Source organism: Amyelois transitella, chromosome 12, assembly GCF_032362555.1.
Source record: "Amyelois transitella isolate CPQ chromosome 12, ilAmyTran1.1, whole genome shotgun sequence".
Lineage (NCBI taxonomy): Eukaryota > Metazoa > Arthropoda > Insecta > Lepidoptera > Pyralidae > Amyelois > Amyelois transitella.
Genome location: NC_083515.1, coordinates 9,591,582 through 9,618,646, shown reverse-complemented (window position 1 = coordinate 9,618,646; position 27,065 = coordinate 9,591,582). Strand labels below are relative to the sequence as shown.

At 35.5% G+C, this 27,065-nt stretch overlaps 1 protein-coding gene across 1 annotated transcript; it reads left to right on the top strand.

Moving 5' to 3' along the window:
• The first annotated feature begins 1,915 nt into the window (after nucleotides 1–1,915).
• On the top strand, nucleotides 1,916–27,065 carry LOC106141788 (uncharacterized). The gene is made up of 3 exons (XM_060946918.1): nucleotides 1,916–2,187; nucleotides 19,122–20,865; nucleotides 25,113–27,065. The coding sequence occupies exons 1-3, from the start codon at nucleotides 2,185–2,187 to the stop codon at nucleotides 26,852–26,854; spliced, it is 3,489 nt and encodes a 1,162-aa protein (XP_060802901.1). The 5' UTR covers nucleotides 1,916–2,184; the 3' UTR covers nucleotides 26,855–27,065.

Below are 27,065 nucleotides of genomic sequence, written 5' to 3'. Positions count from 1 at the left end.
ATATGAACGAAAATTTGAGGTTAATAACCTTAACCTTCGCATTCCGAATAACACGCAAACGGAGTTGCGGGCAACAACTGGTAGAAAATATTTATTGCCTGTTTGTACAGTCAATATTGTTATAGGGAATTCCCCAAAAATATCACAGGGAAAAAGCAAGAAACATGACAAAAGTGACTTAGGTTACCTACCAACATGATTTAGCAAATAAACAACTCTACAATACCAACGAATTTTATAAATGCGAAACTAATATCATTCGTTTGTTTTCTTTTCACGCGTTACATATCTATTGAACCAATCTTCTTTAAATTGCATATAATTAAGAGTCTGAAAAATGACATAGTAGGTACTTTTCATCCCAGTAGGTAAATGCTATAGTTCCCGTGTTTTTTTTTAATTTGCAAAAAACCTGTATTTTTTGCAAGTGGTGTTAAATTCGCGCGTGTAGGTAACGCTAAAAGCACAGGCAAAGCAGCGGGTAAAAGCTAGTGCTAGTGTAGGTATCCTCAACCTCCTGCCGTAAGTCCGGGTTGCGTCCTCACCTCGCTGAAAACGAACTTTTCTGAAGTAGGTAAGTTAGGTTTCTACATTGTTTAATACATAACTATTTGTCGATCTTTGTCGGCACTTGTTTAGATAGAAATTAAAACTGCACTTTCTGAAACAACTCACTAAACTTATATTTTAAGTATTTGGTTTATACATTGTGTATTAACATCCATGACTTTAAAAAATGTGAACTAAATTAGATACATTGAACATTGTCACATGCGCGCTTCTCCTTTTTTTTCAAATATTTTTGCAATATTCTATTTTTGTTCTTTTTTTTTCATAGTGGCCAGCAGTACCATTTTCAAATTATTGTACAACATTAAGTGCCCTCCCCATACTTGCCATACCTATCTATTAAAAATAAGGCAGAACCATGTACTGTTGCAGGAATTGAATTTGTACCATTTTGCAGCGATGGTAAAACTAACTGTCGTTCATTCAAATGTGTCGATATTTCTTGATTAGGTCACGATAAAGCCGTCACATTTTATAATCCAATGTTTGAAAGTAAATAAAGAATACAGTTAGAATCCTACCCAAAAATATGATCTATAGCGCATACACACGATACGTATTAGTAGATCTATACAAAAAATATTGATAATTTGCTTTAAATATAAATTATAAAAAAATCATTCGTAAAAATGTATAGTGAAAAAAAGTTTTTATTTGTTTCACTGTTAGAAGTAATTACCATTGAAAATGTTTTTACATGTGTGTGCATGTAAATACACACAGCACAGAACATAGCGCATTAAAAAAAAGGAAATTTAAATCTATGATCTAACCGTAAGTATTTCTTATAAACCGTACAGAAATGAGTTTAAATGCAATTTAACGTTTCTTCTTTACATCATCAAACATATTACTGAGTCGGAATCTTGTACTCAAAATCATTAAATACTACTAAACGGATTGACACATTCAAGTAAAAGATTCATTCATACTTCTTTTTACGATCATAACGGTCGTGATAATTTTTTTAGTCACACAAAGGGTTGTTTTTTTTTCATTCATATAATCACGTCTATATCCCTTGCGGAGTAGACAGAGCCAGCAGTCTTGAAAGACTGAATTAAGATTCAAATAGTGACAGATTGCTAGCCCATCATCTAAAAGACGAATTCCAAGTTTATAAGTCAATTCTTAGCCGCCTTTTACGACATCCATGGGAAAGTGGTCCTATTCTTTATTTCACAAAGGGTTGTGACCACATAAATATTTGAACTAATCGGTACACGTCAAAAAATCCCTGAAAGTGCGGAAACTTCAATGACAGCTACCTACAACAACGTGTCGATAGATAAGGTTTGAATTATGAAGGCAATATTCGAGGCTTCATTGCGATTCATATTTATCAGCTGTTCTCACTGGGTTATAAAGACTCTTGCGGCCTTCTAAAGTTTAGCCTGTCGGTGTTCTGCTAGCGACGAACACAGTATATTGTCACCATTCGAACGAATCACGCGTACATATCTCGATATGTTCCGATAAATCTAATCACGTTTATAAATGCCGATATAATCTAGGGTGCCAGTGCGGTGTATTAAAAAAGTTTACGACGGTAATTTGTGCGTTTCGAATTGTTCCAAATTTGAAGTTTTTGTTTTTCAACTGAAATTCTGCTTTATGGTAAGTTATTTTTTCTTTTGGTAAGTACTATGTAAATAATATAAGTAGATTATTAATTTTAAGAAATAAGAAAAAAATTGCATGCATAGGTATGAAATATCTACAATTATTTATTTTCATTAATTATCACGTACATTTAAAAAATATTTATACTTACACCAATATATACATTGTGATATATTTCTAAAATGAAACTGTATGGTCATGTTAAGTACCTATGTTAGTGGTAAGAATGTAAATATCTGTATTAACATTATTTGATAAAGAAAATAGGTATTAAATAAGATTTTATAATGTTTAAAAAATGTTCTTAACAAAAAAAAACATTTTTTTAAAATCGTTATATTTTTCCTCTCCGCAAACGTTCATTAGCGACGCATTATGGCTACTTAATTTTAACTACATAGCTTTTCTCCGAAACTCCATCTCATCTGTTTTTTAACAAAAAGTCTAAATGTTCTTACCTAATGCTGTTGTTTATCAAAAAAAAATATACATAACACAAAATATTTTTAGGATATTAATTCCGAGTAAAAACTAAAAATTGCAGTAGAAAGATGGTTAATATTGTGAAGTAATTTCCTTGTGCAGTAATTATGGCGTGAATCAAGGACGGTTAATGATCGACAGACGGGCAAGAAATTATTAGACGAAAGATAACACGATTGATTTAACTAGGTACAGTACAAAAACGTGTTGCTAAGATGAAATAAGATACAATTATCAATGCATATATTGCACTGTTGTGTGTGTGGTTAGTAAATTATTATATTGGGCCACAAAAATTTAATTGTCTATCATTTTATTAACTGGCTTTAGAGTAATGTTTCTTTTTTAAATTTAAAGTCTATAAATGTAAAGATGAGAAATTTATGAAATCGAAAAAAAATATATACAAAATCGATTGAAAATTAATATCTAGAAAAAATTTAAAAAACGTTCGATGGAATTGAGAACCCCTGACCTGTTGATAAATAAGTCGAGTAATAATTCTGCGTTGATTGTAAGTCGTAAACGATTTGCAACATACCGCTTTCACTGACACATGTAGGCTGATCTTATATGATAATGTCGTACATATTGTGTTTGCGACCAGCGATGCAAGTGTTCTTAAAACTGCACTGACCTAGTGACTTCATATTTTAAACTATAAAAAATTTGATTATTTTTTTCACTCTCGAACGATACTATAAAAAGAATATCATCATGCCTTGGCCGGGACTCGAACCCGGTACCTCAGGTGTCACAGACAAGCGTTCTACCGCTGCGCCACAGAGGCCGTCAATGTGGTGTTCTCACGTCTATATTCTTGCGTGTCGTGTGATTTCTGACACTTTGAATAGGACCACTCCATTTCTTTCCAATGGAGGTCGTGAAAGGCGATGAAGGGAATAGGCACATTCATCAAGCGCAGCTTTGACCATGAATTAATGCGTGTTAGACAAAGGTTGCGGACGATTAAAAAAACCCGACTGATCTTATCCAGGATTCAACTCTACAGAAACATTAAGATATTACCGGGAATAACGCCAAGCGAAAGAAGAAGAGACTGAACGTGGCCTATCAGTCTATAAGACTGTTGACTCTGTCTACCCCGCAAGCGATATAGACGTGATAATATGTATGTATGGAAGAAGAGGAGAGACATGAATATTTATAAATTCTTCTCCAGCAATGCAAGATATCTCAAATACTAACGGCTTTATTACGACAATTAATTGAATGCATTGTTCCCACGTCATCGTCATGACTCGACACAATTAAAACCACTCCTGAATCTCTCTCTGGACTACTACTAGCGAACCCCTGAATCCTTTGCAAGGTAGGTACGTAACCGGGACAATGCCAGGAAGATTAAGATAAATCACGATTTTCCTCACTGTAGATATGAAGACAAAAACTTATATAGTAAATATCAATAATTGAATCTGAATTCATTAAAAACAAGAACAATGAGATTCAGTCAGATGACCTCGGTCGAAACGCCATTGATTTTGATGTAGAATGCAGTTTTTTTTATCTGTAAGAACAATTATTCCTCCTCTCCTAGAGAGTTTATGTCGTGTGGTTCCCGACACTAGAATACAAACAATCGTTCTCTTTATCATGGGTATCGGTTTCCCTATTAACTTCTAGTTTTTACATACATATATACATAGAATCACGTCTATATCCCTTGCGGGGTAGAGAGAGCCAACAGTCTTGAAAAGACTGACAGGCCACGTTCAGCTATTTGGATTTAATATAGAATTGAGATACAAATAGTAACAGGTTGCTAGCCCACTGCCTAAAAGAAGAATCCCAAGTTTATAAGCCTATACATTAGTCGCCTTTTACGACAAACATGGGACAGAGATGGAGTGGTCCTATTCTTTTTCATTTTTATTGGTGCCGTGTGGTTCCCGGCACCAATAGAAAAAATAAAAATAAATAAATTCTAGTTTATGACTATTAATACAAGTTTCGAATTAACTTTTGAGGTTAAATCCATATACGAGTATATTTATTTATTCTTGATATAATCAGGAATCACACACAGTGCAACTGAAAGGAAAAGTAGGTATCTATAACAATGTAATATATTTATTTTTTAACTACATAATAAATATTACAAAAAGTGAGTAGTTATAGCTTTTGTGCGTACAAAAGTATAAATTCAATATAATTTATTTATTTATCTTTATAAGGGTCAAACAGTTACAATGGTTGTTTATTAGTATTGTCTTGTGCTATGATGCATAACCTAATAAAGTTTCCTGTTTATTTAGTACATTGTAGTCAAATAGACAAGAAAATTATAAATCTAAGTAAATATTAATAAAAGTTCAACCAAAAAACCCAAAAATAAATCAAATAACATTATTTTTTTACATACTGTAATCTACACATCCATCCATACATCCTTGAACCTAAACTAGCCTCGAAGTAATATCTGTCAGATACAGATCGCCTAGAGTTATGTTGAAATGTTATTTACAACTTGTAATAATTGCATTTAATTAGTAATTAGTCACTTTGACTGGACGATGTATTTCGCAATGAGCACCACTTATGAAAGTATATGGCAAGTAGGAATGTGAAAAAAAAATCGATTATGGAAAAAATCGATTTAAAATCGATTTTTTTTAAGTAAAAATCGATTTTATTACGTGATTTTTTTAAAATTAATAATCGATTAAAAATCGATTTTTATAATCATACAATAAATGCACTCCGAAATTACGTTTTTGTCTTCTGGCTTGGAGCCCGGAACGCGAACTGCCAAAGAATACTATCATAGCTCCATAATATTACATTAACGCCATCTTTGCATTCTTTCTGTGCTCTTAAAACAGTTTAGATGATTAATTTACTTTATAGACGGCCTCTGTGGCGCAGCGGTAGTACGCTTGTCTGTGACACCTGAGGTCCCGGGTTCGAATCCCGGTCAGGGCATGATGTGAAAAGAACTTTTTCTGATTGGCTTGGGTCTTGGATGTTTATCTATATAAGTATTTATTAAAAAATTATAGTATCGTTGAGTTAGCATCTCCTAACACAAGTCTCGAACTTACTTCGAGGCAAACTTAATCTGTGTAATTTGTCTCGTATACATTTATATTTATTTATTTATTTAATCAAACATTCTCTAGATGGAATTAGTCGATGAACAGTATTTTACCGACATTCGGTTGATATTTTATTCATTATTCGTTGCTGAAACTTCATTTTTCAAACTTGATTGTTAAAAACTTTAATTTGTGTTGATTATATAAGAACTTACTGTTTCTATTGTTTATTTTTAATGAATAAATCTATTGATATAATTTATATGGCGTTTATTTTGACATAAATTGAAAAATTAGGAAAAATCTATCAATATAATAAAATCGATTATTTTCTTAAGAAAAATCGATTATTTGTTAATCGTTTTTCATACTTAAAAAATAAATCGATTATATAAAAATCGATTTTTTATCAGCAATGTCACATCCCTAATGGCAAGCCGGGATACATACCTACATACCTATCTATATTGCGAATGATTTTTGGAGTGTTTTAATGCGTCATGTGCTCCAGATAAGGACATCAATACCTAATCTTACGTAGGGGAAAATACGTGGATATAAAGTCTTTATCCCTTACGAGTAGCTGGATATTTAAATTGTGGAATTGAGGTATGAACTGAGGTGGAATAGTGTAATAGAAATGCGTTTGTAAGCCTTTCCGTGAATGAAAACATCGTAAGGATTGTTTATTTGTCACGCGATTACTTAAAAAAAATTGTGCCATATTTAATATTTTTTTAAAAGGATATAATCCTTAGATATTCCGATATTCACGTTCGTCATGTGATGACTTAATTCTAAAACTGTTCCCACAATTGTATCTATAAATCATATAAATCATCATCAACTAAGAAGATCGAATCGTGATGAATTAATTTAAAAAAAATATATAATTAGCTCTGTCGATTTGTTTACTTGATTCGGATTACCTTTGCTTCAGAATTCGCCAAGCGAAGGGCGCGCACGAGCATAAATATTTTAATTGTATCGATAGTGAACTGGTTTTTGGATTTGCAAGTGCAAGGATCATTTCCTTATTTTTGTCTAAGGTCGGCAAAAGCAGGTCAGGCGGGTAAAAAGACTTCCGATAAAATCATTAAACCTCTTTTACGCAGAAGCAATACTCTTAATCTTCTCTTAAGGACTCCTAGACCTACCAAACTCCTGCTTTTGTTCATAAGGTATCTCTACATAAACAAGGTTTTTCTGTTCTATTTCTGTCACTGTATCTTTTAAGTTTTTTTTTATTGTTTTAGAAGTATTTAGGTAAGGAAATCTATTCCGTTCATCAGACGGGCACGTTGCCACTCGCCACATCGCGTAAATAGGCATTATAATTGCCGTTTCCATAGCGCTAAGTGTGATAAATATAGCAAGTTATTACTAACTTGATTTGTGGTCGTAATAAATCATTGGCATAAATTGAATAGTTCTTTTTCAATCGGAAAGGGGCAAATGATAATGATATTCACAGATACAGATAATAAATCCGTAAATCAAAATGTCAAAATACCTTTAATTTCTGTTCCCGTGGGAATTTCTCTCATAATACACACTTAGAACCCATGGGATATCTCGTATTTTGGAAAATAAATTTATTTCATTTCATGCCATTTTTGGAAGTTCATACCTTTAGTCACTCAATATACTTTTATTATATTTTATTCTATTTTTGCCCCAAGTTAATTAGTAAATCAACCCAAGTCAAATATGAGATGTTAATTAGAAAAAGCAGTTAAGTAAGTATTACCCGCAAATCAGGTAATTATGAAAATTAACTTCATTTGTGGAAGAGGTGTATGCTAAAATAGAAAAGCGAATTTTCAGCTATTATATAAATAACTTACTAACAAAGCAATTTTTATTAATTACCGGCCATAAGATATTTATTTTCCGGTATTTACCCTCAGTAATTCGACTTGCTCTAACTGAATTTTCGCAAACGATTTTACTAAAATTATGTTATTAAATAATGTCTTTACAGAGGATGTAAATTGTTAGACAATTTAACAAACGTTGGGCACAAATTTAACAACCGTTTTATTGTAATTTGGTCATAAAATAAAAAAATAAGTTACTTTTATATATTTAAGTATTTTATAGACTTTTAAAATGCAATTTCAATGTTATTTACAAGTAAGTTCTTTACGATGGGACTAGAGGACGCCAGCAGCTCCACTCGCGAGAAAAAACCAACAATACTATTAATTTCCGTTCCCGCGGGAATTTGGGGAATTCCTCTCTCAGTCTTACATCCTACATTCTTTTTCAAATCTCTGGGTCAACAGTCAGTAACAAAAGAGTTTTATAAATATAGATAGAGATTCGAATAGATGTATACATAAATATAACACATACCGTGCCGTGTGGTTCCCGGCACCAAGAAAAAAAGAACCACTCCAACTCGTTCCCATGGATTTCGTAAAGGCTTATAAACTTGGGATTTCTTTAAGGCGATGGACTAGCAGCCTGTCACTATTTGAATCTCAATTCTATCAATGAGCCAAACAGCTGAACGTGGTCTATCAGTTTTCAAGACTGTTCGCTTTGTCTACCACGCAAGAGACATAGACGTAATTATATGTATGTATAACACATAAAGAAAAATACATTCTCTCATGATTGAACTAGGAGCGAATAAATAACAGAAAACCCTTAATCAACCTAAATGTAAGGCAGTAAAATATCTTTGTACCTATAAAGTCGCAGTGGCTACCTCCAACCGCAAAGGTCGCGTTTTCCTCAAGGGTCATTTGCATGGTACGTGACCCCACGTACACGTCCGGAAAACTCAGTTTTTCGTTCGAGACCTTCAGGAAGTACCGATTCATGCGTCATTTGCAACGGTTACCATATTTTCCTGCCTTAGATTGGTTTTGGAGCAATGACAATGTTTTACCTTTGAATCTGAAGTACATACCTAGATAATCACGCCTTAAGAAGTAAAAACCCCGCCAACAGTGTCACAAAGTCTGAAAGGCCACGTTCAGCTGTTCGGCTTAAGATGGAATTAAGATTCTAATTCGTTTATTTAGATGTCTGATAAAATGTTGCCCATTGACTGTCTGCCGGGAATAGGACTACTCCATCTCGTTCCCATAGATTTCGTAAAATGCGACTAAGGGATGGGCTTATAAACGAATGTACATAAACAATATGCTACACAGCCAACGCTGTTCTTCCGGTGGTGCCCGAGAGTGCTAATCACTTTTCTTACTGACACCAGAAATTGGTGAGTTAAGTTCTTAAATCGATGGCCTTAAATAGGGCGTAAGTGTAGAAGCTGCTTAAGATTCTCTATTGCGGTTAACAACAAATATATTTTTTTATTTATAGACACACATTTTTTATGTCAATGTCAAGTAGATTTTTTTTTTGTGACAAAAACAAGATAACCACATTCAGAAATCAATCAAACGAATGATTTTGATGGATGACAGATATTATTAAGACAATTTCATATCTATCTAAGTATTTATCGAAAGTATTGGTGATATGACGCGATAAAAAATATTAATGGCTGTCAGAATATCTCAAAGTTACAGGGACTTGCCCCCCTTGTCCTCTCAAACCTATACATTCTACTTTCACATATTCCTACGCTTTTTTTTTATTATTTATTTACGATAATCCACAATTGTTACAAAATAACATACTTTTACAGATATACATTGCCTATGTTATCAGCCCTTCATATTTTTTTAAGGATTACATTCCATATAGGTAACTTTAAAATTCTTGAAAGCCTACGTGAGCTAAACAAACCACTTAAAATTTGCCACTTAACTGATTATCACGAAAACAATGACTAATAATAAGTACAATTCCTCCCAAACATGGTATTAACAACTAACTACAATAGATTTATCAAGATTCTTATCGATTTATCTCCAATGATAAGGATATCAAGAAATAAACATTTACTTTTTGTTCTAGATTTGTCCTTGAATGACTGTTGGTCTATATGTTTGTTTTACTTTGTGTTTTCTTTCGACCGCGACTTCGTTTATCAGTCAGTCTTTTCATGCAAGCTCGTCGTACTTCTTTTGCTTCAACCACATTCATCAATGTCATTATTTAACTTTATAAAACAAGATGGACTTGGAAAATCTTTGTATTAGCTACTTAAGTATCTCTCATTTGTATTTACAATAGATAGTTTTGTCTTATGAGCCATTGTTTGACATAAAAGTATTAAGATAACTGCTCTCAAACCAAGATCGATGAGTTAACAGGTGGACCTCACTTGTAAATTCATAGATCACTAGGTACTACTTACAACTAGTAAACGAATTGAGAGTATTAGTATACCTTTATTAGGAGTTAATTTGGTAGTGCAGTAGTAAGGTGGTGTGGCAGAAATAGAAAAAAGAATAGGACCACTCTTTCTCTTTCCCATGGATGCCGTGAAAAGCGATTAAGAGCTTTAAACTTGAGATTCTACTTTTAGGCGATGAGTTTGCAACCTGTCATTATTTGAATCTCAATTCTATCATCCACCTGCTGGCTCTGTCTACCCTGCAAGGGATATAATCGAAAATGATGGAGGTATATTTTGTCCACAGACAAGGATGCAGTCTTAAAGCTAGCATGGTACCTTTGTAAACTTTAGTAATAATTATGTAGTAATCATAAAGTTTTGACAGCAGTGTAGGTCCCATATATTTATTTTAAACAAATGAAATGAATCCACTCCATCTCTTTTCCATGGATGTCGTAAAAGGCGACCAAGGAATAGGCTTATAAACTTGGGTTTCTTATTTTCGGCGACGGGCTGGCAACTTGTCACTAATACAATCTTAATTCTATCATTGAGCCTAACACCTGAGCCTATCAGTCTTTCAAGACTGTTGGCTCTGTCTACCTCGCAAGGGATATATAGACGTGATTGTGTATGTGTGTAGGTATTCATGACAAAACTTTGTCGTTTACTGACAAAGTAGCAATATAACTGATACCTATAGTTAGATATTCTTATCCACGATAGTTATCACGAATTGCTCTCTACAGCATCAACATATGTACATATTGGTATGTCACGTTATTTGAGAAAATACATTTCCTACGACATTTACTAGCCTAGTTGATAGGCGAGGCGACAAATATAAATTTTTATTTATTACTTGCTGTGCCCGGGACTTCGTCCGCGTGGTATTGTTATTTTGGGCATCATTGAAGCCCTCAAGGATGAATAATTTTCCCCGTTCTTTTCACATTTTCCATTATTTCTTAGCTCCTTATAGTTGCAGCGTGATGTTATATAGCCTAAAGCCTTCCTCGATAAATGGTCTATTCAACACAAAAGAATTTTTCAATTCAAACCAGAACTTCCTGAGATTAGCGCGTTCAAACCAACAAACAATCAAACTCTTCAGCTTTAAAATCTAAAATCTATCTATCTATCTTACTCATACCTGCATAGATATAGTCACCAATAGACCTTGTCCTTGCTTTTTATCAACGGTAGTTCGTGACATGTCTATTGCATGACAATGCACCAATGTTCATCACTGGTTGACGGCGGTTTCAACATTCATTTTGCTCCTCATCAATATCCTTAAAGTCTTCGGAAGACCAAACGTAGGACGTTAGCGGCGCTGTTGAAGAATGCGGGCCCGCGCAAGTTGTGTTATAAGGAACTCTTTAAACCACGTCACACCAAATTTTTACGCGGTCAGCGCTCGAAATTCTAGCATTATAATATACCTTATTTACATGACTGCATTTGTAGTACAGTTAGGTTTAATAAATGATAGGCATCAGCTAATGTGAAATATCAATAAACTGCACAAGAGTTAAAAAAAACTAGTGTTAAAAATATCTTAAACATCGCACACCAGATGGACAACTCAATTAACGATCACCTTTATATAATTTATCATTTGATGTATGTTTTAATTAAGAATAAAAAATTGGCTCTTTATTTAAATTTAATATCAGATCATTTGATTCCCACTGTTTCTTATAATAAATTACCTAAGCATTTTTATATGAGAAGCAAAAAATTCGTTTCTAAAAACGCTGCATGTGAAATCCGCTTAAATATCAAAAGTTAGTAATAAATTTATGTATCTTTTTATCTCACTCATGATTTTGCATTAGGAACCTAATTATACAATGTTTATTTTTATATACGTATATATTTAATTTTTTTACAGACAGACAGTCAAAATAACGAAATTTTCACATTATATCAAAAATATAGATTTTTTACATAATCAATCTTTTTTGATAATGTTACATTTACTTGATAAACAACAGAATGAAATGGCAGATCATGTAGAAAGCGTTGGTCTCACCACTTAATATTACACATAAATTTAATTTTTAATTTCAAAATTATTCATTATATTCCAAAGTTAATAATTGAAACGTTACATAGGTACGTTTGAATACCTTATATTTTTTTTTGCTAGTTCTTAAAAAAAATAGTTTCAGCCAGTGGTATAACTGCAACCGATTAGCACATCATTATACAAGTTACACTTCATTTGACTGACTTCCATTACAAAACCTTTTTTACACGTTCGCTGAGAACAAAAGGCAAGGTCACCGGGCTATTATAGTTTTTATTTGGATTTCGTTCGAACGGATCTTTAAAGAAATGTTAATCATTTTGACTTGAATGATAGTACGTATAAAGAGCGTCGGCATTAGGTGTGGACTTACTTGTCGTGGACTTAACAAGCGTGAAGCTCAGGTTCGAATTACACCTATTAATAAACCCTTTTAATTACTCGTTAATGGGTTATGTTCATTAGTTTAATTACAAACCGATGATCTTCCGATGAGGGCAAATATCATAAGAGAGCCTGCATATTAGGGCAACAAGTCTCCAATATGGGTAAAATTAAAAGGCAAGAGTTGTGGAGGTCAGGAGGGAGTCGCTTCGCGTACCTGACTTTCTCAATCCAGGATTACTATTATTAAAATATTTGTATATACCTACACTAAAGAAATTTTTATGGAAGAATAATCTAAGCACTAATTTGTTTTCAATAAAACAACGTAATCTAAAAAAAGATTTCTTATTTCAATTGCAAATAAACCCGTATTTCAAAACAAACAGTCGCAGGAAACATCAAAGGATGCCATTTTAATTAACCCGCATCTTTTTCTTGCAAATAACTTAACGTTGATGTTTGTATAAATTAAAAGAATTTCTTTAGTATAAGTCTACTTTGGGTGGGATTGGATACTAACCCACTCATATAGGAGTCGCTTCGTGTAAAAACCTGACTCACCCAATCTAGTATTCATGGTCAACGGCAAACCCCGGGCTCCTCTCCAGAGAATTGAGGATGCAACGGGATAAAGCCAAGAGGAAGAAGTTTATAAATCTGGGTATTTTACACACAAATACATGTTACATCTTCCATCATCCTTTACGGAGCAGACAGAGTTACTAGACTGAGTAGAGGAGAATTGAAATTTCAGAAATAGCGGAATAGTAAACAAATATTAGGCAATTTTCAAGAATTAAAGAATAAAGTAACAATTTGACGATCGAAGTTGCACATTCTAATACCGGTTTTGGTTTTTTTACTCATATCCAAAACTTTCAAATTAATAGGTCAAGGTATGTGTGTAAAAACAATTTAAATTTATCAAGCACGAGCCATGATCTAGGGTTCTCTCGGTATTTTTGCCTGAGGGGTTAAATTAGCTGAATTATTCACATTAATGTTATGAGAATAAATATTAAAAAAAAATTAAAACCTACTGAAACTAAGTACTCATCGTTGGTCACTCGAATATTTTATCCTAAACACTGAATATATCTTGTTTATAAGAAATAGGTCTAGGTATTTATTTATTTACGCCAAAAATAATACAACAGTCTTAGTACACCTCTTAAATATTTGGCAAAAATTCTTATATAATGTAATATTATCTTGTCAGTCTATATCACTGCGTCCTATTTTACTAAAAATTAAAAAGTATATTTAGCATTATTCGTAGAAGCGACTACGCAAGGTGCTTTGCCAGACTAGACATTTTTATTATTGCAATTAATTAGAGCCAAAATCGTACTTGACGCACTCGCTAATGTTGCCCATATATGGTTAACTCCAATACACCATGCGCACACGCATACCGGTAATTTGCAACCTAATATTTTGCGGTTGCCATGTATACTTAGTCTGTATTTTTTTTTTTGAGGGCTTTTACCATATTGACATGTTAGGCCTTTAAACAGATGATTTACGTCTGAGGGATAGTTGCAAAAATCTCACAAAATCTGCTGTTCTATTAGAAGAAAAAACATGGTTGTTTTTGTGCTTCTTCTACACCCGCGCCGATTGTAAATGCGTGTAATGAAATAAGGTTTAAAATTCTTCTTTTAGGCGATGACCTAGCAACATTTAACAATCTTTGAATCTCAATTCCATCATTAAGCCATTTAGTTAAACGGGGCTTTCCAACCTGATAACTATTGGCTCTGTCCATAAAGGAAAAATAAAGAGGGTATGTATTGTGAGGGTTCACCGCAGGGCAAATGTAATTCTTCATAATTTCTTGATACTGGATAGAGTAAGTCAAGGTTTTACACAAGCGAACTCCCATCTGACCTAATGAAGTGATTATGATCTATAATGGAACATGATTACCTGATTACCTACACATCCAGTTGCTCGAATGTAGAGGTTTCCTCACGATGTTTTCCCTCGCCGTAACAGCATCGCAAATCGCAACCGCAGAGCCAATACCTAACAGTAAATTGTGAGTTAGAATTTTTTTTAAAACTACCATTTACACTAATAACATTTTTATGATCATATCAATTAATTATTCACAGGTTTGGTTCCGACGCGATCATTAATTGTGTGTGGTGATTGATCAAATGATATGATAGTGTGTTGAAACAATTTAAGATATAGAGATTCATTACTTAGTTAAATACGTACACTATATACTACATATAATCACGTCTATATCCCTTGCGGGCTAGACATGGCCAACAGTCTCGAAAAAAGGCCACGTTCAGCTGTTTGGCTTAATGATAGAATTAAGTTGAAAATTAATATTGTCAAGCCTTGCAAATTACTTATTATTTTCACTATCATACATACATACATACATACATAAAATCACGCCTCTTTCCCGGAGGGGTAGGCAGAGACTACCTCTTTCCACTTGCCACGATCTCTGCATACTTCTTTCGCTTCGTCCACATTCATAACTCTCTTCATACAAGCTCGGCGGTTTCGGGTACTTTTGACCTGACCCTTTACCAGGACGTCCTTAATTTGATCAAGATACGTTCGTCTAGGTCTTCCCACTCCGACCTTTCCCTCCACACTCTCCTTGTATATCTGCTTAGTCAACCTGCTTTCATTCATCCTCTCCACATGACCGAACCATCTTAACATACCCTTTTCTATTCCTGTAACTACATCTTCTTTCACATCACAACATTCCCTTATCACGCTGTTCCTTATCCTGTCACTCAATTTCACACCCATCATACTCCTTAACGCTCTCATTTCCACTGCATTTATTCTGCTTTCATGCTTCTTTTGCCATACCCAACTTTCACTCCCATACATTAATGTCGAGACCAACACGCCCCTGTGCACAGCCAGTCGAGCCTTTTTGGATAGTTTCTGACTGCTCATAAAGGCATGCAAAGCTCCATTCACCATGTTCCCCGCGTTCACTCTCCTTTCAATATCACTATCATACTTGCCATCTGATGTAAACTTTGATCCTAGATATACAAACTCTTTCACTTGCTCCACTTTTTCTCCTCCAATCAAAATATTACATGCTGTCATTTCTTTCTCCATTTCAAAAACCAGTGTTTTAGTTTTACTTACGTTCACTTTCATTCCTTTCTCTTTTAAAGCTTCATGCATACAGTTTACCATCTCCTGTAACTCCTCCGCTGATGACGCCAGTATAACCTGATCGTCGGCATAGAGCAGACATTTGACGAGTAACTCATTCATCCTTAATCCACTTTTAGACTCTTTCAAATCTGTCAAACAGCTATCCATAAATAGGTTGAACAGCCACGGTGACGCAACACATCCTTGCCTAACGCCTTTCTCAATCTTAAACCACTCAGTGTGCGCTCCGTTTATCCTGACACAAGCACTCGAATCCTCATATAAGGATTTCAGTGCTCGTATTAAGAGACTGCTCACCCCATGCATAGAAAGTGCTGACCACAATTCATTCCTCTCAACTCTGTCATAGGCCTTTTCCAGATCTACGAATGTGCAATAGACTTTTTGACTTTTGGCCAAAAACTTTTCGGCTATGCACCGCAAGGAAAAGAACTGATCAGTACATCCCATTCCCTTTCGAAATCCCGCTTGAGCATCCCATATTTTGTCATCAGTTTCATTCCTCACTATCAGTTACCTAAAAAACATTGCAGAGTTATAAAGCCACCTTTGATGTTAACTTTTGTTTTATAATTTCATCACTGACACGCCCTGTCCGCCCACAACTTTCTTAAATAAGCGCATATCTACAAGCAGAGAAAATACCGTCCAGGGACCTTTATAAATATGTAGGTAGTGATTGTGGTTTATTTAAGGGTGAATTAAACTATATAACGATCCCAGAATGAGTTTTGATCCTCTTTTTCTACGGAAAAGCAAAGTAAACGCCAAAACCACCATCTTTTATAGAGAAGCAAAACGCTAGAACCACAATCCCAGATTGGGCAAATCAGGTTATTACACGAAGCGACTTTCGTCCGAGCGTCGCAACATTTAATTAAAAATTAAGTCCTTAATTGCCTCTTACGCAGGGGTGTATTTACCCTAGGGCCAGAAGGGCTATAGCCCGGGGCGGCAAGCCGCGAGGGGCGGCCCAGGGCTAGGGCTTTGGTTTGCAAGTTTGAAAAAATAAAAAAAATATTTTCAGACTTAAGCCTAGAACGCCCCTGAGCCACCTTTCCACATGTTGATTTAATGTCTGAAGAAATTTGAAATTCAATTAAAGTATGAAAGCCGCCCCTTGTCTTGTGCGTGGATATCATGTCTGGAGAAATTCGAAATTAATTGAAGTATGCAAGCCGCCCCTTGTTCTTTCCTGAACCGGTTGAACCGTCTATTTTTTCCGCCTCGGTTTTTTTATTTTATGTCTGAAGCAAGTCTGAAGCAAAAAAAATAATTTTAGTATTTAGCCTAAGTCGCCTTGCGCAAGTTAATTTCTAGAAGTTCTAAAAGCAAGTTAATTTCTAGAAGTTCTAAAAAGGGCAGCACCTCTTACTTATCATTTGCAACATATGAAAAATTTATTAAAATTATGGCTGACAAAGTTACCGAAACAATAATTGAGCGACTACAAAAAGCCAAATACTTTTCTTTTAGTGTTGATTCTACTCCGGACATAACCCATGAAGATCAACTTTCTTTAATTGTGCGATTTGTTCAAGATAATGCAGAACCAGTTGAACGTTTCCTTTGCTTTCTGCCAAATACTGGTCACAAAGCAGAAGACATGTTGCAAGCAATTTTGAAGACTTTTGACAAACTAAATATCGATATTGCCAATTGTAGAGGTCAGTCTTATGATAATGCAAGCAACATGTCGGGGCAGTATAACGGCCTGCAGGCAAAGATTAAAGAAAAATGCCAGTATGCAACATACATATATACCTTGCGCCGCACATTCCTTAAATTTGATCGGATCCTCAGCAGCTGAGTGTTGCCCAGAAGCTACAAAGTTTTTTGGAGTACTGCAAAATCTGTACGTATTTTTTACAGGATCAACGGGACGTACAAAAATATTGCAATTAACATTTTTAACGGAACCTGAAAATGTAACCGTTAAAAATTTGTCACATACGCGGTGGTCGGCAAGAGATGATGCTTGCTCGAGCCTGAATAAAAATTGGGAACAAATAATTAAAGCTCTGGAAGCAATAAAAAGTAACTCTTCGCAACAAAAAGCCTTAATCAAAAATGATTTATTGGCTATATAAATGTTTATTGGCTCAACTGAATTCCTTAGAAACAGCGATATTATCGGAATTCTGGGGATCAGTTCTAAAACAATTTAATACCGTTTCTAAAGTTTTGCAAGGTGTGGACACAAACGTTGAGGTAGTCTCCAACCTTTACGATTCCCTGATTACTTTTGTGAAAAATCAACGCGAATTATTCGATGCATTTGAAAAAGCTGGAAAAGAAAAGTGTACTGAAGATTACAAAGATAGCCGGAAAAGGATAACAAAAAGAAAAAAACGAGACGATGAGCAACGCGAAGGAGAAGTAATTTTACAAGGACGGGACTATTTCAAAGTGAATACTTTTTTGCCAATATGCGACCAATTGTTGGGCGAGTTAAGGAGGCGTAAAACATCCTATGACGCTGTAACCGCAAAATTTGCATTTCTATCCAATTTAAGTACACTATCTGAGGCGGAAATTAAATTGAACGCATTATCACTCCAAAAGTCTTATCCTACTGATCTTGCGGATGATTTAAAGGATAAATGCATACTATTAAAGAATTTTTTGCCGTCTCAGGGACAAGAAACTGAAACAAGTTTACGCGAACTAAACTTATTAATTAATAAAAAGGATCTGAAAGTGGCGTTTCCTTACATTGAAATTGCGTTGCGCATATTTCTTTGTACTGCAGTAACGAATTGTAGTGCAGAACGCTCATTTTCGGTACTCAAACGGTTAAAAAACTATTTAAGATCGCGTCTTATCGAAGAACGGCTTAATAATTTGGCAATTTTGAACATCGAAGCCGATTTAACAAATAAAATTGATTATGACGATGTAATAAACGAATTTGTCAAAAATTTTGTCCACAGAAAAAAAATGTAAAATATAAAATCGATAACTTTTTTTTTTGTTTTCTTTCATTCCTTGATGGGGCGGAAAGCTGCAGGAGCCCGGAGCGCGCAATCTTAAAATACGCCCCTGCTCTTACGGGATCCACAACAATGATAACGATGGTCCATCTTTACCATATTTATCTTACTTGTACTAAAGAAAGTGCTGGAGAACATATAGCACAAATTATATCACAGTTAATGAAGTCAGCCAAATAGCTGAACGTGGCCATTCAGTTTTTCAAGACTGTTGCTCTGTCTACCCCGCAAGGGATATAGACGTGACCATATGTACGTATGTATGTTAATGAAGTTCACAATGTAGGTATCCTTTATTAATTTTAGCCACCTTTCCATTATAATAGCAAGCACTTTTGCTGTTTTAATAAAGCAGGCGCTTTACAGCGACGGGATGTAACAAAAAGAAATAAATTCTTAAATGGGATGATACCCATGTAACGCGACATAAACATCAGTTTGCTCTTATCAAAATAGGGATATAAATAAAAAAATAAAATCTTTACGTTACCATAACTGACTACTATTCTATTATCTTAGTATGTGTTTCTCTGTTTCAGATGTGGCAGTTGATTCTACTGTTAGTAGTGGCTTCAGCAATCAGCGGCGAGCTGCCCCCCTCCTGCGACCGACCCGTCTACTGCAACAGTGCACTCCTGCATCATGTTCAACTGGCGCGCGTCTTCCCCGATTCCAAGACTTTCGTTGACTACGAAATGAGATACGATGAGAACACAACGTTGAAAGCATTTAACGAACTACTCAACGAAACAAACAACGACCCTAATCGGGACCAAATCAAATTATTTGTTGACCAGTATTTCAATAACGACACTACTAACGAACTAGAAAACTGGACACCAACTGACCACTCGGAAAACCCAGAATTCTTAAATGAAATAAACGATGAAGACTTACGACAATTCGGAAAAGATATAAACGCGATATGGCCTGTTCTGGGAAGAAAAGTTACCAAAGCAGTTTTTGAGAATCCTGAACAACATAGCTTGGTGCCTGTCAGTCACGGTTTCATCATACCTGGAGGTAGATTCAAAGAACTTTATTACTGGGACACGTACTGGATCATTGAAGGTCTTCTTATAAGCGACATGGATGACACCGTCAGAGGTGTATTAGAAAATCTTATTGAATTGCTAAAGAAGTTCGGACATATCCCCAACGGGAGCAGATGGTACTACCAGCAAAGAAGTCAGCCTCCTCTATTGTCAGCTATGGTGGCTTTATATTTCGACAAAACGCGTGATACTGAATTCTTAACAGCTAATATTGATGCATTGGAAGAAGAAATAAAATATTGGCTTGATACGCAAATTGTTTCCTTTGATAAATCTGGAAGGACGTACACATTGCTAAGATATTACGCTCCCAGTGAAGGCCCCCGTCCAGAATCTTATTATGAAGATTGGACGAACGCACAAAAATTTGACACAGAGGAAAGGCGGACAGAATTTTACACTGATTTAAAAAGTGCTGCTGAAAGTGGTTGGGATTTCTCATCGCGTTGGTATATAGAAAAGGACGGAAGCAATAAAGGAGACTTAACAATGATCCACACTCAAGACATAGTCCCTGTCGACTTGAACTCAATCTTCGCTAATGCTCTAAGCAACATGGCTTACTTCAAAGCTGTTTTGAAGAAACCTAACGAGGCAGCACATTGGGGATACCTGGCCAAGCAATGGAGGAACTCCATTGAAGAGGTTTTATGGAATGAAGACGAGGGAGTGTGGTTTGACTATGATTTGAGTCACAAGCAGCATCGCAAGTATTTCTACCCTAGCAATGTTGCTCCTTTATGGATGAGGGCGGTGGAAGATGAGTTGGTTGAAAAACACGCTCCCCGTGTTGTGAATTATTTGCGTAACTCTAAGGGTCTCGACTATCCTGGCGGTGTTCCAGTTTCCTTGGATTACACTAAAGAGCAATGGGACTTCCCTAACGCTTGGCCTCCACTAGTGAGCTTGGTAGTGAATGCTTTAGAAGCGATAGGCAGTGAGGAAGCTCAGACAATGGCATTTAATGTAGCTCAAACGTGGGTACGCGCATGTCACAAGGGATTCTCCGACAATGGCCAAATGTTTGAAAAATATGACGCGCAAACTCCTGGCGCATTTGGAGACGGAGGCGAATACACCTTGCAATTCGGTTTCGGATGGTCCAATGGCGTAGTTCTTGAATTTCTGAAAAAATATGGCAGAACTCTAACGGCGAAGGATTCTCCAGGAAATGATAGAAGTAAAGTTGTTTATTTGGAAGATATTAAAAGCAACGAAAGTGGAGCTTAGGAAACAGGACACATTGCCCGCATTAACGAAATTCCAAGCAAAAATTATATTATAAAGTACAAATGAGCAAGAAACAAATGTACTTGTTTAGAGTTTCGACTACAACATCTAGATTACTAAGGTTTATTGAAGCATTTAATTATTTTTTTTAGTATAATAAACAAAATAGATTATAAATAACATATGTTTAAGATACATACATACATATAATTTGTAATTATGAATGATGCAGTTTCCTAGAATTAAACATGAAGTTTTGATAAAAGGCAAAGAAAATATTTTAAGTACATGGTAAAACTACTTTCATTCAAATATATCACAATAAATATAATTTGTCATGGGTCCTGAAACTCATAACTTCATGAACTTTCAACATTTTACTTATTACAACAACAATAAGGTATATTTTTTTTATGAAATAGTGCCATAATTTGTGATTTATTCGATCATTTAAACCGAATTATAAAAAGGTTAGTGAAACACAATTTTTATTGCTATTATCTTAAATTAATATTTATGGTTATTACTTAAATGCATTTAATAAATTTTGGTCTATTGTGCTAGCTAATAAAATATCAATATTGTGATAGAAATTAAATTACTTATAAAACTTAGATAAACATATAGATATTTATAGTTCACATACTCCTTAATTTTTTCTTCGGTTATTTTATTGTGTCTATTAAAGCTTAAATACTTACCTAAAATGCTAATTAAAAAGAGTATACCTATTTAATTTTGTTGCTAAGTTATTAAAAAATTATTACTTTACATTTTAGACATTTATTAATTTCAGAAATTTTAATTAATTTAATTACAGACTTCGTAAATGATTCGTTTTTAACTTTCGCATTGTTTTATGCTATAAAAACCTGTATTATTCATAAATAGTCGAAAATATAATTATGAATCACAATGTCTTGTGTAAATGTAACATTTCTGTACAGTGGACATATAAATATGTAAGGTATAGTACTGCTTGCCGGTAACTAGATGTAATTATGTATTAATAAAACCGGCCAAGTGCGAGTTGGACTCGCGCACAAAGAGTTACGTACCATCACCACCATCATCATTTACTACTTAAATATTAACTTTTTATATTGACGTTTCTATCTGTTTCTTAAAATCGAAATAGATGATACGTTTATTGTATGAGAGCCCTCCTTAAAAATTGAAGTTTAATATAGTTACCAGTATGATGTAGTTATTACCTTAAGATATACCTAAATGAGATCTTCAATACATATTTTAATATGAGGAGTAGGTAACTGTATCATATGTTTTGGAAAAATCAGTTTCTTAAGCTTAGCTTTACACACGAATTTGAAAATGTCAACTAAAGTTATAAAAAAAACAGAAGTTTGAGTAGTGGAGTACATTTATCGCATGTATTAGTTTGATATTATTACCGCGTGTGATATTGGATGCAGATATTAAAAATAAACAATGAAGTCGATAATTTTCGAAGAAAATTATTGTCAGTATATATATATATTATTTATTTACCTTTAAGTATTATTATTTATAGGTATATAATAAAAGGCTGTGTCTAATGAAGAATGCGTTTAATTTGTACCTGGCGACATAATAATTCTAACCATATTTTCATCAAAATTCAAATTCAAAACTTTTTATTCATTTTGATCATATGATTATTCATATCTTTTGGTTTCAAAACATTAGTTGACTACAAATAAATTGCTTAAACTAAGTTTACCGCCGCTTCTAAAGCGTCGCAGAAGAAGCGGTAACAAACTGCACTGCAGCATTTTCTTCAACAAGGTCAACTTCAACTCCAAACTTACAATAGAAATGTTATATTTGTCTACCTATTATGCATAACGGCTGAACAGATTCTTATGAATTTTGGAATTGAGGTACGTAGATACGTAAGGCTGAAATGAAAAAATAGACCAAATTTTTCACAGGCATAGCAACAGATAACCACATTTTTATTTATCCCACACACAACAAGCCCTCCTATCCCAGATGACTCTAAAGATATCCAGACTTAAAAGAAATTTGATTTAGAACCACTCCATATCTTACCCACGGATGTAGTAAAAGGCGCCTAAGGGATTGGCTGATAAAAAATTAATTCGTCTTTTAGGAGATGGGCTGTATAGGTATAGGCTGATGGCAACCTGTCACTATTTGAATCTCAATTCCATCGATAAGTCATACAGCTGAACGTGGTCTTTCAGTTTTTGCGAGAGTGTTGGCTCTGTCTACCCCGTAAGGAATAAAGACGTGAATATTTGTGTATTTATAAAAAAAAACGAAATGGCCGATCCAAATAAATATTTAATTGATATACTAATACGGTCATCGACCACATAATTGCTTATCATCATTCGAGATCGAGGTCAACTGACATCAGAATTTGTAACAAATCCAGTTACAGCCTGTTATTTTAAAAAAAAATCATACTTTTCCGTGTGGTTCTCGGCACCAATAAAGAAAAGAATAGGACCACTCTATCTCGTTCCCATGGATGTTGTAAAAGGCGACTAAGGGATAGGCTTACAAACTTGGGATTCTTCTTTTAGGCGACGGGCTAGCAACCTTCTTCTCTTCAAGACTGTTGACTCTACCTCGCAAGGGATATAGACGTGATTATATGTATATAGGTATGTATGTACTTTGCAATTGTATTCTTACAAATGTAATAGGTGTAGTAAGTGCAGTGTACTTTGTTCCGCCGCTTCTTCTACACATGCGCTTTGGAAGCGGTAGTATCTAGTTAAAATTAGATTTAAGTGATGTGACGTCAATAAGTGATATCCAATTTTGAAAATAAGTCTATTCTATTCTAGTTAGTTTTTTGTAGCATATTCCCTGGCATTAGCCTCGGTTACATCCTCACCTCTCTAGTGAGGAGCCCAGGGTGCGCCTTTATGACCGATAAAATTAGGTTTTGAGAAAAACAAAATCTGGGATTTTTACAAGTGTAAAAATGTAGTAATGTGTCTCTGCCTACCCCTTTGGGTGTACGATTGATTTCGCTCGCAGTTCTCCCAGCTTATCTGTTACTCTCAATCACATAGAAATTTTCTTAAATTTCTGCTTCATACATAGGCAAACCAAATAGTTTCGATTGTGCGTCGTCTGCGTGTTTGTCTGTCTGTCACTTTTATGATTAGTAGAGATCGGATAATCGGATGCATATTTACCTAAACTAATATTTTGGCTAAGAAAGTATGGAGGCGGCTTTTTGCTTTCGGGATTCGAATTATTTTGAATCCCGGAAATTTTATTAAACAAGAAATTGAATCTTATCGTATATTAGGTATGATAAACACCTTTATAAACATAAGTGATGGATGATCATATTTATCAAAAATTACCATAATTAGAATATTAAGTGTATCAATGCCGAATCCCGGAATTTTTGAGGTACAGAAGTACGTTCCATACTAACCCAACACCCCAACTTTAGGTAAATATGCATCCGAATATCCGATCTCTGATGATTAGTTATAGAACAGAAACATATGATAAAGTTTTCAGGCACGTAACACATCGTAGACGAAAAATAAGCGACAATACAATAGGTAATAACTAAGGGATAGGCTTATAAAATTGCGATCCTTTTTTTTAGGCGATGGGCTTGCAACCTGTCACTATTTGGATCTCAATTCCATCATTAAGCAGAGCAGCTCAATGTGGCCATTCAGTCTTTTCGGGACTATTGGCTCTGTCTACCCCGCAAGGGATATAGACGTGACTATATGTATGTATGTATGTAATAATTATATTATTGAAATATTCTTATAATATTTAAGTACTTTTTTCAATATATTTTGTTGCTCGTGTTATATATTTTGTGTCAGTGTTGCTAGTTAGTCAGCACAGAATCGCAATCTTCTAATACACCTTTAAATCTCAAGTTGACTTGACAATGTAGATTAGGAATAAATTTTTGACGTTGACATTTGTCAGTGCGCTCCCAGACTCCGAGCGGGGCGCTAGTCTTGTTTGTTTTTGTTTGTGGAGCCGCTACCTGTCCGCAGTTCTAGGTCGAGGCCTGCGTGTTCCAATTGCGTGCGCATAGTGGAGTGCCTCGGCAGTGAAAGCGGGGGCTCGGCTCTGCACTGGATCAGCTGAGAGATGCACTAGAACACGTCAGTGATGAGTCGCGCGACGTTTATTGCGGGTCGCGGACCTCGCCCGCCACACTCGCCGCGCGCCACTGCCCGTCGCGTCACGCGCAAAGGTTATGTTTATCATTACGCTAAACGAATATCCCCACACTAAACATGCCCACCATCAAACGAATCTACCCCTTACTGGGACTGCTCGGGGCGTGTGTACAGGCCGCGACAAAGCTCTCAGTGTGCAACTCTTCAATTTATTGCTCCGGCGAACTCCTCCACAAAGTGCAACTAGCGCGCCTTTACCCCGATTCCAAAACATTCGTCGATATGAAACTCAAACATCCCGAAAATGAAACATTGGCCTCTTTCGCTAAACTCATGCACGACACCGAACACAATCCGTCACATGAACAGCTGCTAGAGTTCGTGGAAAATCATTTTTTGGAAGGAAATCAACTGCAACAGTGGAACCCGCCCGATTTTGACCCAAATCCGCCGATTCTCGAACAAATTTCTGATCCACAGCTGCGAGAATTTGCGAAAAATGTTACAAAAATTTGGGCTAAGTTGGGCCGAAGAGTAGAGCCCGATGTTGCCGAGAAACCAGAACTATCCAGCCTGCTTTACGTGCCTAACGGATTCATAGTTCCAGGAGGACGATTTAAGGAACTATATTACTGGGACTCTTATTGGATGGTACGAGGACTCCTATTGAGCAATATGATTGAAACAGCTAAAGGTATGATTGAAAATTTGCTGTATTTAGTTGAAAAAATCGGCTACGTACCTAATGGTGGTCGAATATACTATTTTGGCAGAAGTCACCCACCGTTGCTCACAGCTATGGTCGCCAATTACTTCGAGGCTACTGGTGATTTATCTTTTTTGGAGAAACACATCGCAACTATAGAAAAAGAGTTACAATATTGGCTCGACAATAAGAAAATGAATGTCAATATAAACGGAACAGAATATATGCTTTTGAGATATTTAGCCGCCGGTAATAAAAAAGATCCGCGTCCCGAATCATATTACGAAGACTACACAAATTCTCTGAACATGCAAGAGGAAAAACGTGAAAATTTTTATTTGCAAATAAAAAGTGCCGCGGAGAGCGGCTGGGATTTTTCCTCTCGATGGTTTATCTCCGCGACAAACAGCGAGCTCGGCAGTTTGACGGATCTGCGGACGACATCAATCGTGCCGGTGGATCTGAATGCTATTTTCGCCGGCGCCCTTGAGCTGGCCGGCGATTTTAGAAGTCATCTGAAACATCGCCGCGAAGCGCAGAAATGGTGGAGCCTTGCCAAGTACTGGAGGAACGCAATCTCGAAAGTCCTCTGGGATCCGGAGGATGGAGTATGGTACGACTATGACATGGACGCGAAGTCGTTGCGGAAGCACTTTTACCCGAGCTGCATAGCTCCATTGTGGGCCGGAGCCGTAGATATAGATTTAGCCCCAAAATATGGAGCCCAAATAGTCCGATATTTGCTCAAATGTGGAGCGTTAGAGTTTCCGGGCGGTGTGCCCACGTCTATACTAAATTCAGGGGAGCAATGGGACTATCCTAACGCTTGGCCGCCTCTGCAATCGATACTGATCTTCGGTTTAGACAAGAGTGGTGATGAGGAAGCGAAACAGTTGGCGAAAGAGCAGGCGAAGTTGTGGCTGCGCGCGAACTATATAGGTTACAGTACGTGGCAGAAAATGTTTGAAAAGTATAACGTGTTGCAACCGGGCCACGAGGGCAGTGGTGGAGAATACATCGTGCAGGATGGGTTCGGGTGGACAAACGGGGTAGTTCTAGAATTACTAAGCAGATACGGGAAAGAAATAACTTTAAACGACGACATGAGCCCGGGCCCTAATGTTTTTCAAGTCTAGATAAATGAAAAATTGTCAGTGATAATTTTTGTGACAGGTAATATAATAGATATTTATTAAAGCGTTCCAGAGTAGGCATAATTTAGTATTGTTATTAACATTTATAGTTATTTATTATAAGCGAAATGTGACACTTGTTATTGTGTAGATAATTGTGAGAATGCTTACGAGTGCAATGATACTAAGCAATAAATTTATTTTTGTATGTTAA

Excerpts from the sequence above, each read along its gene's own strand:
- LOC106141788 (XM_060946918.1), top strand. Across the intron at positions 20,866-25,112 it reads AAGCAACGAAAGTGGAGCTT|ATATCCCCACACTAAACATG; the intron begins AGGAAACAGGAC and ends TACGCTAAACGA.